This window comes from Neolamprologus multifasciatus, chromosome 10 (genome assembly GCF_963576455.1).
Source record: "Neolamprologus multifasciatus chromosome 10, fNeoMul1.2, whole genome shotgun sequence".
NCBI lineage: Eukaryota > Metazoa > Chordata > Actinopteri > Cichliformes > Cichlidae > Neolamprologus > Neolamprologus multifasciatus.
The window spans coordinates 32,974,418-32,987,799 of NC_140448.1; the positions used below are offsets into that span (position 1 = coordinate 32,974,418).

The 13,382-nt window shown below is 49.0% G+C and overlaps 1 protein-coding gene and 1 long non-coding RNA gene across 8 annotated transcripts in view; one reads left to right on the forward strand and one right to left on the reverse strand.

Moving 5' to 3' along the window:
- Positions 1-11,923, forward strand: part of LOC146510618 (rap1 GTPase-activating protein 2-like) — a 53,399-nt gene extending 41,476 nt beyond the window's left edge. For 2 of the 7 annotated variants that reach the window (XM_085175717.1, XM_085175716.1), the window contains exons 2-23: positions 154-238; positions 354-1,208; positions 2,964-3,011; positions 3,696-3,728; positions 4,019-4,225; positions 4,304-4,407; positions 6,497-6,575; positions 6,739-6,792; positions 6,872-6,955; positions 7,583-7,683; positions 8,218-8,347; positions 8,827-8,982; positions 9,276-9,344; positions 9,420-9,506; positions 9,966-10,112; positions 10,701-10,805; positions 10,896-10,987; positions 11,162-11,266; positions 11,337-11,424; positions 11,521-11,578; positions 11,653-11,723; positions 11,890-11,923. In XM_085175717.1, the coding sequence (XP_085031843.1) occupies positions 1,194-1,208; positions 2,964-3,011; positions 3,696-3,728; positions 4,019-4,225; positions 4,304-4,407; positions 6,497-6,575; positions 6,739-6,792; positions 6,872-6,955; positions 7,583-7,683; positions 8,218-8,347; positions 8,827-8,982; positions 9,276-9,344; positions 9,420-9,506; positions 9,966-10,112; positions 10,701-10,805; positions 10,896-10,987; positions 11,162-11,266; positions 11,337-11,424; positions 11,521-11,578; positions 11,653-11,723; positions 11,890-11,901 (1,845 nt within the window). In that variant the 5' untranslated portion in view covers positions 154-238; positions 354-1,193 and the 3' untranslated portion in view covers positions 11,902-11,923. Of the gene's footprint in view, positions 1-153; positions 239-353; positions 1,209-2,963; positions 3,012-3,695; positions 3,729-4,018; positions 4,226-4,303; positions 4,408-6,496; positions 6,576-6,738; positions 6,793-6,871; positions 6,956-7,582; positions 7,684-8,217; positions 8,348-8,826; positions 8,983-9,275; positions 9,345-9,419; positions 9,507-9,965; positions 10,113-10,700; positions 10,806-10,895; positions 11,055-11,161; positions 11,425-11,520; positions 11,579-11,652; positions 11,724-11,889 lie in introns of all 7 variants that reach the window. The other 5 variants (XM_085175714.1, XM_085175715.1, XM_085175718.1 and 2 more) reach the window with 5 other exon arrangements.
- LOC146510621 (uncharacterized) lies at positions 1,215-2,593 on the reverse strand. Its single transcript, XR_014876577.1, has 2 exons — positions 2,487-2,593; positions 1,215-2,430 (listed from the first exon to the last, which is right to left on the reverse strand). It is a non-coding gene; the product is annotated as an uncharacterized LOC146510621 (long non-coding RNA).
- Positions 11,924-13,382: the final 1,459 nt, after the last annotated feature.

Here is a 13,382-nt window from a genome sequence, read left to right on the forward strand (position 1 = left end):
CTGAACACATTTCTCACCTTTCCACTCACCTGTTGGGTGGCGTGGCTGCTGGACCAATCACAGCTTCGTTTGTCTTGAATAGAAACGTTATTGTGACGCTGGCGTGCTCTGACTCGTGACCCTGACTCACTCGTGCTTCTTCCTGTGTTTCAGCAAACAGGAGCTCCTCACCATCTCCAATGTTCCTGTGGCTGACGCCCCCCCCTCTCCGCCCCGCACCGCCCCCCCCACCATGAAGGTAACAAGCCGTTGATTTTCTGCACATTTCTGTTTACTTTCACATCGCTTTCAGTTCTAATGAGCTGCAGGTTATTGTTTTTGTTTATTTATGTTTTTAACGAACTCTGATTCAGACGGAGGCACCGTCTCACCACAACAACAGGTCCTTGTAATGTTGCCTCTGTGCACCACCACAGTGAAGGTGGATGAGGTCAGCCAAAGAGAAGCGGAGAAGGCAGAGCAGGCAGGGTGGAGTGGGTGGAGCTGTGGTGGAGGGTTGGTGGGCCTCACGTTAATCACAGAAAAGCTGCTCCGCTGACCTGAGATCAGCTCTTTTCTTTATGGTGAGAAACTCCTGAGAAGCTTCTCAGTCTCCACCTGCGCTGTGACGCTCCGTGTGACGGAGCAGAGACGACAGCCTGCTTCACCCATGAACACCGGCCCTCTGCAGCCGTACAGACAGATGATGATCAGTCTTCCAGCTCCATCCTGGTTTCATCTTTCAGATGTTCCTGAGTGTAACCAGAGGTTTGCACCTCCTGTCTGACCTGAGTCGTCCTGACCTGGTCAGACGGTGAAGCTGTTTTCCATCACCGTGGATCTGACACATCTGTGGGAGTGTTACACACAGCCCTCAGGAAAAGTGCTAACAGATAAGAGCCTCTTTGGAGGTCATATTAGGAATTGAACAGCAACAAGTTCAGCACTCTGATCGACTCATGTTCTACCTGCCTGCCTTCAACACTTTAATTAAAGGCTTCAAATTAAAGCTGAAGGCAGTCACGCCTGGATGGATCCACTGTGGGGTGTACAGAGCCAATATTTCCACAAACTTATGAACTGTTAGGTCATTCAGGCCACGTGGAGGTGAACAGGAACCAGAATCATCCTCAGAAACTTTTCAGCGTAAACAAACACAAATAAACAGCTTTGACCCGTTTGTGTGTCTGCAGTCGGCGCATTTCTTTGACACGATGGACAAGATGGAGGTAAGAGTGTGTGTGTGTGTGCGTGTGTGTGTGTGTGTGTGTGTGTGTGTGTGTGTGCGTGCGTGTGTGTGTCTGTGTGTGTGTGTGTGCGTGTGGCAAGGTGTTTCTGCGCAGTGTACCAGGGGCACGGAGAAAAGTTGTCGTACCATATGCACGAGGAGTGTGCGCGTGTGTGTGTGTGTGATTGTGTGTGTGTGTGTGTGTGTCTGTGTGTGTGTGTGTGTGTCAGTGTGTGTGTGTGTGTGTGTGTGATTGTGTGTGTGTGTGTGTGTGTGTCAGTGTGCGCGTGTGTGTGTGTGTGATTGTGTGTGTGTGTGTGTGTCTGTGTGTGTGTGTGTGAGTGTGTGTGTGTGTGTGTGGGTTATTTTCTCCTGCAGTGAACATTTATATATTTTTAAGACTTTTCTTCAAAATAAAATTCTCTCATTATCTCGTGAAGCTTCTCCGACGAACAACAGGCTTCATCAAATCTTCTTTTAGCTTCCAGCAGAACAAAACCAGGTTTCAGCCATTAGATCAGGTACAAACATGACACAACGACGCTGCGTCGTTTCATCCGTCACTTTGGATCTTTGTAACATCTCTGGACACGCGACACGCGTGTTATTTCCCCTTGTTTCTTTCTTTTATATGTTTTATCCTGTTTTATGCTTCTTGTTCTCTCTGGATGTGCTCTTGTTACACCTGCACCTCTACGTCTCATCGCACATCATCCTCGGAGACCTAAACAGGGACATAAGTCGAATTTTTCCTGCTTGTTTCCTCAGATAATCCGCCCGGTGACTGATGACAAACAGCTGCAGGGTTTAAGTAAAAACAGCCGGAGAATCAGCAGATTCTGAACTAGACAACAGCAACACGTAACACAATAAATCCTTCAGCAGCGAAGGTTTCTGTGGGTCTCCCACTGTGGACGATCTGTGGTCCACTCTCCTTCACAGCTCTCTGAGCTCTGCAGCAGCTCCTTGTGGTTTCAGCTGTTGTGTTGCAGATCTGCTGCTGAGTGTGGATCTGTGACCTGCTGATGACCCAGTTTGGTGCAGCTGTGGGACAGACGTCCTCATCCTGACTCTGAACACTTTGGTTCATCATCGCTGCATGTGTTCGTTTTCTGATTTTGAACAAACTCTTTGGTCTCACTTTGTCCCAGATCAGCTATAGCTTTGCAAACGTTGACCTTTGACCTGCTAACTGAGGCCTATAGAGATGGAGCTGTTGGGACCTCAGGGTGAACGGTGTCATTGTGTTAGCACACCTGAATGCTGCAGAGCTACAAACCTCCGAGTCGATCACGCTCCTGTTTACTCTACAGCTCAGTGTTTCTGCACTTTGGTTGAATAAATAATCAAAGAGATTTTTATTATGTCCTGATATGTAAAACATTACACACCATTGCTAATTAAAATTTTTGTTACTTTTTCTTTAATTTTGTGAAATTTGTTTGTCAGAGTCAGAAAACTCTTCAGCTGATGTTTGTGTGGTTGAAGCTCGTCTTCATCAAAGCTTCACATTAATCCTGTTAGCCTCACAAAAGCTCTAAAAATCCACCAGTGGCTGAAATGTTCCTCCATCAGTGCACACGTAATCCACCAAATCTGTGTTAATCCGCAGCTGAAAGTAGTTCCATGTAAACACGTTAGCGAGCTGTTTCTTATTTTAATGAATCAGACTGAACCTCTGTGAGCTGTTTTACAGCTTCACGTGTTCGGGGTGAAACAGTCGTCCTCACGTCTTCTCTCCCCGTCTCTGCTGCAGCAGGTGCCAGAAGCTGCCGAGATGAAGACAATCCCTCAGAGACAGAAGGCACGTCTGTCCATCTGTCTGTTTGTCCTCATATCCATCCGCGCTCACTTTCATGGCTTCATTTCATTCACGCTCATAAAGACAACCTGGTGTAGTCCAACCTTCAGCAGGTGTGAGAGCCTGAAGCTTCATCACCGACTCAGCTGAGAACAAACTGTACTTAAAAGATGGAAATGACCACTGTGATTGTTACAGACTGTATATAAAAGATGGACGTGATCAGCGTGGTTTTCACATGTTGGAATAAGGGCGGAGTGCTAATGCTAGCAGCTAGCTGTGGTGTTTCTGCAGTGTGATGATCACGTCTGCGTTAGCAGGAGGAACCATGTGACAAACACGCTGACGAGTTTATCTTAGCTGCACTGGAGTGGCGTGGCAGCACAAAACGAAAGTTGGCCGGGTGCAGTGATGGCGGCTGTGGTCGCGGTGAGGCTGTGAGCTCCTCGTTGTGTCTCAGTGATTGTTTTGATCCCTCCTGTGGTCGCCTGCATGTCTGCATCCTCCCACTTCATGCGTCTGTGTTCAAGCTTTTTCTCTGTACGTCCATCTCATGGATGTTTTTGTATGTTCGTGACTTCAAACATAAAAACAGCACATTTACATAAGTAAAGCCAGTGATGAACGGACAGTTTTGATTCCTCGTGTGTCCCTCACATGTTTGACGTCTCCGTCTTTCTGTTTCAGGACGACTACATCCCTTATCCGAGGATCGAGGAGGTGAGACCGATGTTAACAAAGCTGAACATTACTGCGAATTGTTTTTTTCAAAAAGGGGGCGTAACAGGAAGTCAGATCAGGGGTACGTCAGCCAATAAGAGGAGAGGAAAGTTTTATTATAGTAATTTTGTTCATACTGACAGCAGCTAACAATCTTAGGGGGGGAAGACTAGAGTCTCCACTGGACCGCCTCCATATGACTCAAACTCTCTGATTTGCCGGCTGCAGGAAGCCTGCTGAGGGGTGAAGTGTGTGCTTGTGTTTCACACCTGTCTGAATGTGTGTTGCAGGTGTTGGAGAGGGGCGGGGCGTACCCTCAGGTGATCCTACCTGAGTTTGGAGGCTACTGGATCGAGGATCCTGATGCTCCTCCTCCTGCAGACAGCAGGGGGAAGGAGGAGGTGGAGGAGGAAGAGACCGCCCCAGGGGATTATGGGTACCGTCTGGAGGAGATCAACGAGGCTGCTCGGGCATACAGGAAGCACTTCTTGGGCAGGGTGAGGGTTGGAGGGTTAAATCCAGCTTCATCCTTTGCTGTCACCTGATTGGTTGACGTCCTTCTCTTTTGTTGTCAGGAGCATTTAAACTTCTCGTGCTCATCGAGCAGCGTGGGAAACCTGCTGCTGTCTGTGAGACACGAGCAGGAGAAGGAGCACGAGCACCTCCTCGTCATCATCAGGTAACATGACAGGCTTTCATGGCAAGGGACTACAGACTGTAAAGAAAAGATGGGAAACCCTGCTTTCTGTCTAATGTTCAATCAATCAGAACTTTATTCGTCACATGCAAGTTGCCCTGCAGTGAAATGTTCTGGGCCCAGAGCCGCCGTGTTCTCCAGGAGGGAACAAGCAGCGAAGGCGTTTGGAAATGGAGGAGGGATGAGTGCGTATCAGTGTGTGTGTGTCCATAGTTCAGCTGAGACAGTGTCCTTCACCCTGCCAGGCTAAGTAAACAGTCTTCCAGCCAACCCAGGTGGGCTTGCATGGAATGGGAAGAACAGACTCAACACAGTCGTTATCAGGGTGTTGTTGTTCAGCTCCAGCCTTGAGACCACAGCTGGGGCTGAAGGGATAGCTGCATGATGATGGTGGTTTTTACTTTAGTGTGAACAACTCATGAGAATTTCAAAGCTGTTCTAACAGTCCAACACTGGTCTCTCAATCTCCCGTTGGAGCACCGCGAGTTTCTCCATGATGTTATCAAACTTACGCTCCGTGATGTTGTCATTCTTGTGCTTAAAGAGCCGATTCTGAGAACTCACGACTGCAGTGAGCTTCTCCAAGATGTGATCCAATGTACGCTCAGAGGTCTTATTCTGAGTGTTCACAGCAGCCGTGAGCTTCTCCAAGCTCTTAACCATGCTGCACTCAGTGAGCCCATGTTGAGAAGTCGCGCCTCGTCCCATCGTTTCAATCCCAGCGGGCAGCCTTGTGGGGGTTTGAACAGCCGGTTCTGCTTTCTTAATTCTCCGATAAGTCAGGGCCAAGCCAGCTCCAATCAGCAAGAACCCTGTTATCATGGTTCCGAATAGGTAGATATCTTCAGCGTCCTCGATCGACAGTCCCGCCAGGCACACGATCCTCTGCCACCCGTCCATCGTGTATCCGGCAGGGAAAGCACATCCAGGGCTTCTCGTTGAGAAAAGGGTGTCAATAGCATTCAGAGACCAGTTGATCAAATCCATAATTCTCTTTAGGTTTTAGAGAACAGACAGTGAGAGAGTGTTCCAGGGAAAGTAACACAAAACACACGAGACTAGACAAGGACACAAGAGGCTAAGCAGGGAAGATAAGGGAGAGGAGGAAAGTGCGACCGCCTTCGCCAAGAGCCAGTCGTCACAATCAGTGTTTGAGTCCGTGGTGGATGGGAAAGAACAAATGAAAGGAACCTTCAAAATAAAACAGGAAATAATCTCACACAGACAAAATGAAAGGGGAACAGAGATCATCATGGAGGCCATGACCGGTGTGTTTACCCCAAACAGCTCTGTCCTCTCTGATGACGAACACGAGCCTCAGAAATCTTCTAAAGTGAAACAGAAGCTGATAAAAGCCCAAACGAGCTCAGTGTGAGCTAAAATAAATCAGGTCCTGAAACCAGAGTTTGACTCAGTCCACCTACGAGGCTGCTGCTCTCAGATGAGTCAGATCCCGTGTGGAGCAGATCTTCTATGAATTGACCGCACTACCCGAAGAAGAACAGCAGCCGACTGAAGTCTGTGTGAGCAGCTGGGACCGATGGCCAACCACCTCGAGTTCAATTCAATTCAGATTTCAAGCTGAAATAGTTCTTTGTTAATGCACCCTTCACAAACCTCTCCTCTTGAGTCTTCAGGACTGCTCGAGTCAAAGGAAGCTTTGGGTCATTAAGGTCACACGGGAGGCAGATGATAGGGTGGGGCTCATAAACATGTCAGGATCTCGACTTTTGGCACTGATGGCTCATGTAAGCTACCAACAAATATCTCGCCCTACGTGAGTCGGCTCATGGCAGGTGTTCGGTAGACCAGGTGTTACCCAGATGTTACGATACACCTGACATCTGGCCCAGATGTGGTGTTGCTCTGGCTGAGTAGAGGGAGCAAGACTTGAGTCGTCTCCCTCGGTCAAGGCCGATTATGGGCCAAAGAAAACTGCAGATGTGGTCCACATGTGGGTCAAACATTTATTGCTACCTGGTGTCAATGAGTCGGTGTGAGGACAGAACAAGTATTTAGTTACTTATTCTTGGAGGTAACGTTTGGTTTCTGGTCTCTCCTGTTTCATTAGATCTCGGGTGAAAAGCGTCTACCACAGATTATCTCTGGCAGAGCTGCCGGACATCCCAAGCGTACCAGAGCTGGCCAAGGTAAGCACCAGCACCTCAGACTGGTTCCATAGTGTAGCTGCTTCACAGCTGCTTTACATGCTGTACGAGCTCCAGCCCAAGTGGGTCCATGATGTCCTCTATGGTTGAACTTTGAAGGCTCAGCGTTGTTCTGACTGTAACCTCGATGTTTGTCATTGCGAAGCTGCTGTGCGACGAAGCGGCAGGTCTGCGGTTCAGTCCCGTCCTGTACCCGAAGGTAGGCTCCCACGCCGTCAGCACACCTGGGCTTCTGTTCAGTGTCAGAGGAGATGATGCACATCTGTCTTTGTCTGCAGGCGTCTCAGCTAATAGTGAACTATGATGAGCACGAGGTGAACAACACCTACAAGTTTGGAGTCATCTACCAGAGATTTGGTCAGGTACCTCACCACCTGCTTTGTGTCCACTCGGTGTTTCCATCTTCCTTCTTTATTCCCACTAGTGGACTGATCTCTAACCGAAGCACTTGGGTTTGTTGATGCGCTCCAGTAGCTGTTACTGTTTTCACGGGCTTTACTAAATATGCTGCAACTATCGTTTGGACGAAATGAGCTGATTTAGAGGTGATTTTACATGGTACGACCAAATATATATAAGCTGTAAGCACTCCAGAGGACGCTGCAGACCAACCCAAGCAGCTCATAAAGACGTTCGCTCATTCTTAGCGTTGCCTTGTGAAATAGTTTGTATTGGTCCATCAGTGAGTGATGTTATTGATCCTGCTGATTATATCAGCACTGCTGTAAAACCTGTTTCAGCAAATCTTTTCAAACTATGAAAAACACATTAGCCAATCTCAATGTATCCATCTTTAGTTCTTTCTGAGGGTGGGTCTGTGAAGGTTCTCAGTCATCCAGGTCATTGTAGTCAAAGGAGCTTGCAAAGAAAAGCGTCTGGACTTCTTAAAGAAGTCCAGACGCTTTTCTTTGCAAGCTCCTTTGACTTTCTGAGGGTAGTTCACCTTCTGTGATGAGAGTATCGTAGCTGACATGTCGCCTGTCCCTCAGGTGTCCGAGGAGGAGCTGTTCAGGAACAACGAGGAAACGCCGGCTTTCACAGAGTTCCTGCAGCTGCTGGGAGACACAGTGGATCTGCAGGACTTCAAAGGGTGAGAGACGAGACAAAACTGCAAATCGTCACGTTTAATCAGTTATTTCTATCAGTAACATGTCAGTTAATACCAAAGCAGATCCTTCAGTAGCAACCACGGAGCAAATTTTGTAGCTGTGCCACAGTTTAGTCCAGCACGGACTGACGGACAATCAAACACGCAGAGCAACGGTCTGTAATCAGTGACCCATAAACAATAACCTGAGACAGACTCAGCGTTTATTTATTACTCAGAATATTAAACAGTGTTTGTTGATATTTTGTTTGTCTGCAGTGAAACGAAACATTTACTGGCCCAGATTCGGTTAAACGCCGTTTCATTCTGCGTGTTGCGTGTTTCCAGCTTTGCTCCATCACACACAGATTAAGCTTCTTAAAGAACGATCAGCACACAAACCAAAATAAATCAGGAGGGAAGCCAACATGAGCACAGATGGCTGATTCGCTCTGAATCGCATCTATTTACTCCAAACTCTAAATAGCTTTCGTTAACCTCAGAGCAGACTGAGTGGTGCCTGTTTCCTCTGTGCAGGTTTCGGGGGGGTCTGGATGTGTCTCACGGTCAGACGGGGTCTCAGTCCATCTACACGGTCCACCGGCAGCAGGAGATCATGTTCCACGTGTCCACCAAGCTGCCCTTCACCGAGGGAGACGCCCAGCAGGTAGGCGGCACGAAGACGGCGTGACAGAGAAACAAAACACAGAATGAGTCAGCGTGAAACAGGAGCAGCAGACGGTTCAGCAGGTTGGCTCCGTGTAAAGCAGACGCCTGCAGCAGGAGGGATGCTCGTCATCACATGACCCTGTGTCGGCACCAGCAGCACAAACAGAGGTGAAGCTGGCAGCTGCAGGGGACATGATCTAGAGCCAAAAATGTTTTATTTATTTATTTAGTGTCAGCCTGTAAACGTGTTTATTGCTGCTGTAAAGTCTGAACATGTGAGCGACTCACTGCGAGAGCCTCTGCTGGCCGTCAGAGGAACTGCAGCTGCTGGTTCAGTGTTTGCATCCAAACAGCGTGTTCAGTCAGACTGTCGTTCAGTTTGTCCTGTAACACTGTGACAGAAACACTTTGAAGTTGTTGCTGTGCTTCATAAACGTTATGAGCCGACTGCAGTAACAGCATCACTCTGTCCTTCAGCTGCAGAGGAAACGGCACATCGGAAATGACATCGTGGCGCTGGTTTTTCAAGAAGAGGCCACGCCTTTCGTCCCCGACATGATCGCCTCCAACTTCCTCCACGCCTTCGTCGTGGTGCAGGCAGAGGAGCCGTGCTCTGAGACCACCTCCTACAAGGTACACGCCGGCTTCCTTTTCTCCACGATTGTCTGTGAGCTTCGTGGCATCAGATGCAGTTTAATCTGAATTCACAGAAACAAATCCTCGTGGCGGCTGAAGATTTCTCTTTCAGCCTCTGAAACATGACAACAGCGGGGATGAGGCCTCCCACCAGAGGCTCCTCCTTCTCTCACTGAGGAGAGGGAGCGTCTCTGCATTGTTGCTCATAGCTGGGTGGGTTTGCGTGGGCGGGGACACAGATCTGCCTCTTTCACTCCACCTGTTACAACAGAAGCTGTTCTGACCGACAGGTTTCCGTCACAGCACGAGAGGACGTCCCGCCCTTTGGCCCGCCCCTCGCCGCCCCTGTCTTTAAAAAGGTGAGGCTGTTGGACTCTTCATAGGCTGAGGCTGATCTGAGAGCTGTGCTTACGTCTGCTGCGTTTGTACTTCAGGGTCCAGAGTTCAGAGAGTTTCTTCTCACCAAACTCATCAACGCAGAGCTGGCCTGCTACAAGAGCGACCGCTTCGCCCGACTCGAGGTAGAAAGAGCTGCAGGCCGCCACAGCCACGCACCGACGCAGTGATGCAATCACAGTAACAGATTTCAGTACTGAGCTCATGATGTAACAGGAAGTACTTAATTATATGAACCTACAAACACATAAAGACACGTCAGGCTTTTACAGGAAGCAAAGGAACAATTCTGTTGCAGGTAAACTCCTGCAGTGCGTCTGTAATCGCTGCACTGTTCAGACTGCGAGCGTGCTTCATGGACGCTCGACTGATTTGTTTTGGTTTTGATTATAAGTGACAGCAGAGAAAAATGATTCACATTAAACATAAAGTCAGTCGTGATGTCGCAGAGAAGCTGACGCTCTGAAAGCCGCTCTGCTGCCTGGGAAACGTAAACCTGAGCGCCAGAAGATCTGCGCCGCCGCCTGAACTTTACAGAAATAACACAGTGAGGGATTTCATGAGAGTCTTTGCGTCTCCGTCAGGAGCGAACCCGCGCCGCCCTCCTGGACAGCCTCCACGACGAGCTGCAGAGACGCTCCCAGAGCATGCTGGGATTGACGTCAGGGCCGGAGGAGGAGGGCCGAGGGGAGAACGGACAGGCCCACGGAGGACTGCTGGAGTCCATCAAGGTGAATGTTGACCTTTCCTGATGATGGTTTGATGGGACGCTCCAGAACCAGTCCAGCTCACAGACCTCCACCGAGGAAAGTAGTCCCACTTTACAAGCAGTAAAAGCTGTAATGTGGATGTGAGTGCGTCAGCAGCGTGTTTGAGTTACTGTCAGTGACGTCGGACTCGTACCTCAGCACGTGATCTGTCATTATTCACAGGTGTTTGACAAAGTAACAGACATGTTATATTTTCCCTCATCAATGAATTATGAAGTAAATTTATTTCTTTTTTATTTACTTTATGGAACTTTCAGTGATAGTGAAGTTAAACCCATCCAGTCTTTGTCCACAACATTATGTTTAATTAGTAAGAAAATCATTTTTACAACAACAACAAATGTTTATTAGGAAAACCATGAATTTCATAGTCAGTAAAACCAGAGATGAGGTTTTGTTTAAGTTGCAAACAGCTGCTTTCTGTGTTAGAGTCACAGTCACACTGTGTAGATGGCTAGAGCTTTTATTCTGAAAGGCATGGACAGGAAGAAGCCATCTGTGCAGAACAAATCAGGATTCCATTACTGGACGTCTCTTTTTCCATTTCAGAGGGCGATGCGAGGGAGGAGCGTCTCCATGGAGACCATGTCGAGGGGCGGGGTTGGACTGCCCACCAGTTTGAGTGGGGGGGGTCTGGCGCACCTGAACGTGGAGGTGAGTTGTTCTGCAGGTAACTGAAGGAGCAGGTTGAAGCCGCTCGTCTGTGAGCGCCCCCGTTGACACCTGGACTCTTTGCGTTGGCAGTGTAACGTCAAGTCTCCCGTGAAGCGGCGCTCGGGACTTTTTCCTCGCCTGCTGAGCGTCGACAGCCAAACAGAGAAGCACAGCCAGAGGAGGTAACGCCGCCCAACGTGTCTCTGTTTGTTCAAACCCACCAGTGTGCATGTCAGCACGGCTGCACAGGTGGGCGTGCACCTTCAGGTGTGCTGGTCTCGACAGGTGTGCTGTGTATTTAACCTGCCTCCAGGACATTAACCCCGCCCCCTCCTGTCTCTGATACGCCTCCTCAGCCTCCTGGGTGAGCAGAGGAGCTTCGACGGCTGCAACCCGATGCTGGAGGTGAGGCCAGAGTTGCCGTCCAATCCTAGCTCTCCAGAGGCGGGGCAGCGGGACAGGTGTGTGCAGCAGATGTTTCAGTTTCACTGCGAAACAATAAACTTCATCACTTTTTCACTTTCACGGCAGGATCCACACGAAGAAGGAGAGCAGTAAGATCTCCAGGTCGACGTCCAGCACCTGCAGCTTCAGCATCCCAGCTGACGACGCACACCTGGTAAGAAAACGCGCTCGGCGTTACATCAGCTCCGTGTTATTCAGGGCGCCTTGTAACGCAGACTCATCACTGCGTCCTCTCTCTGTGCGTGTCCAGGCTGCGACGGCAGAAGGTCAGAGTTCAGCTCCGGTCATCGTGTGCCGCAGCCCCACAGGTGCGACGCCGCTCACCGCCAGCGTTTCTGTTCTGGAGCCGTTCTCACGTCTCGTTTGCTCTCTCCTCTCTCAGAGCTGAGGAACAAGAACTCGCCCAGATCCAACCTGAAGTTTCGCTTCGACAAGCTGAGCCACTCCGCCGCGGTAAGTCTGCGTGACAGCCAATCAGCACGCCGTTTACCTGGATGTGCAGCTGATTGGGCTGCACGACTCTCAGGACGTCACTGCTGTTTTTCATTTTTGTTCAGTGTGATTTTTCAAGTATTCTCTGTGTAATCTGATTACTGAGTGTGAAACCTTGTGTCTGCAGCAGGGACACTGAGCCGACAGGACGGCGCTGACAGGTGTGTGCGTTCCCAGAAGTCTGCTTTTCAATCCCATTTTGTGCTGCTTCTGATCTACTTCCTGCTTTATTTTGAAAGTTAGTTCTTCCTGTAGCATCCTATGTTTTACTTCCTGTCTTTGTTGGCTCATGTTCACACTTTCTGGGCCATGATGTGTTCTCCTCTTTCTCTCGCTGCTTTCCAGAATAAAAGCCTGAAGCTTCAAACAGACAGCAGGAGGAAGAGGAGGAAGAGGAGGGTCTCCTGATGGACCACCACACACACATACTTGTCTTTCTGTCTTTGTGAGGACCCCGAGTGCAGTTCTCCCGTTTCTGTTTTTTTTCTTCTCATCTTCTGCACAAACCATAAAATCATTTCTGAACATAAACGTATCAGGACACTGAGCTTCTTTTTAAACCGTTCTACAGTCAAATGCGACGCAGAGCTCTTCCTGTTTGCGCTTCATTCAGTGTAACATGTAGCTGTAGAAACTTCATTTATCACAGAAACAGCAGCAGCTCTTAAAACTTTACTTTAATGAGCAGTTTGGTTTACGTGGAAACAAACTGACGATGAGTAGCTCCAAACACCAGGGGGCGCTGCAGAGAGGGGCTGAGAATCCACCCAAAGGACCCGAGCAGCTGCGCTTCCCTGAGGGGCAGCGGTTGATGCCCCTCTCCCAAACACCGCTGAGGTGCTCGCATCCAGACGTCCTCTCTCCAAGTATTTCAACCAAAACAAGAAAAACAAAAACACCACGGGAGCTCAACATTTGGGGATTCACTCGTATCAGCAGCAACCACAAGAACTGTAACGCCCCGCCCCCTGTGAGATGATTGGTCCTCAGTGCCGTTTAGTCTTTTTGTCAACCTAGTCTTTTTGGTGCTGGTCCCCCCGAGGGTGCCTGGTCCTGGACACGAGGCCTTTATCCCCATAAAGTTTGTGACTCTGATGGTTTCTCAACACAGACGCCATAAAGATCCAAGGTGGGCGGTGCTGCAGGTGAGTGAGATAGGTGGAGCTGCTGGAGGTCAGGCAGAAGAAGCAGCTTTGCTCTCCCTCTCTGAGGGACAATCGCACCAATCACGTCGAGTCTCGCGGTCACTCACTCCACTGGAAGCTGCGCAGCTACAGGAGTTCGGGTTTTCAAAATAAAAGCTCTGGTTTGTTTTAAAAGAGGGACGATGATGCAGCATGAACACAAAGATGTCTGCATGTGTTTCTGATGTCATAAAGTGTGTGTGTGTGTGTGTGTGTGTGTGTGTGTGTGTGTGTGTGTGTGTGTAAGATGTAAAGCATGAATCTGTAAAACTGAACATTTCACAAATAAAAATCAGCTTCTTTCAGTGTTTATTGTTGTTTTTGTCGTGTCATTCTCTCCGGATTGTTTTTCGTCTCAGTGGGTTTTTACTTTTGTATTATTTTACTGAAGACACGCTTCAGCTGCAGAAGTCATTCTTGTCTGCAGCTACAAACT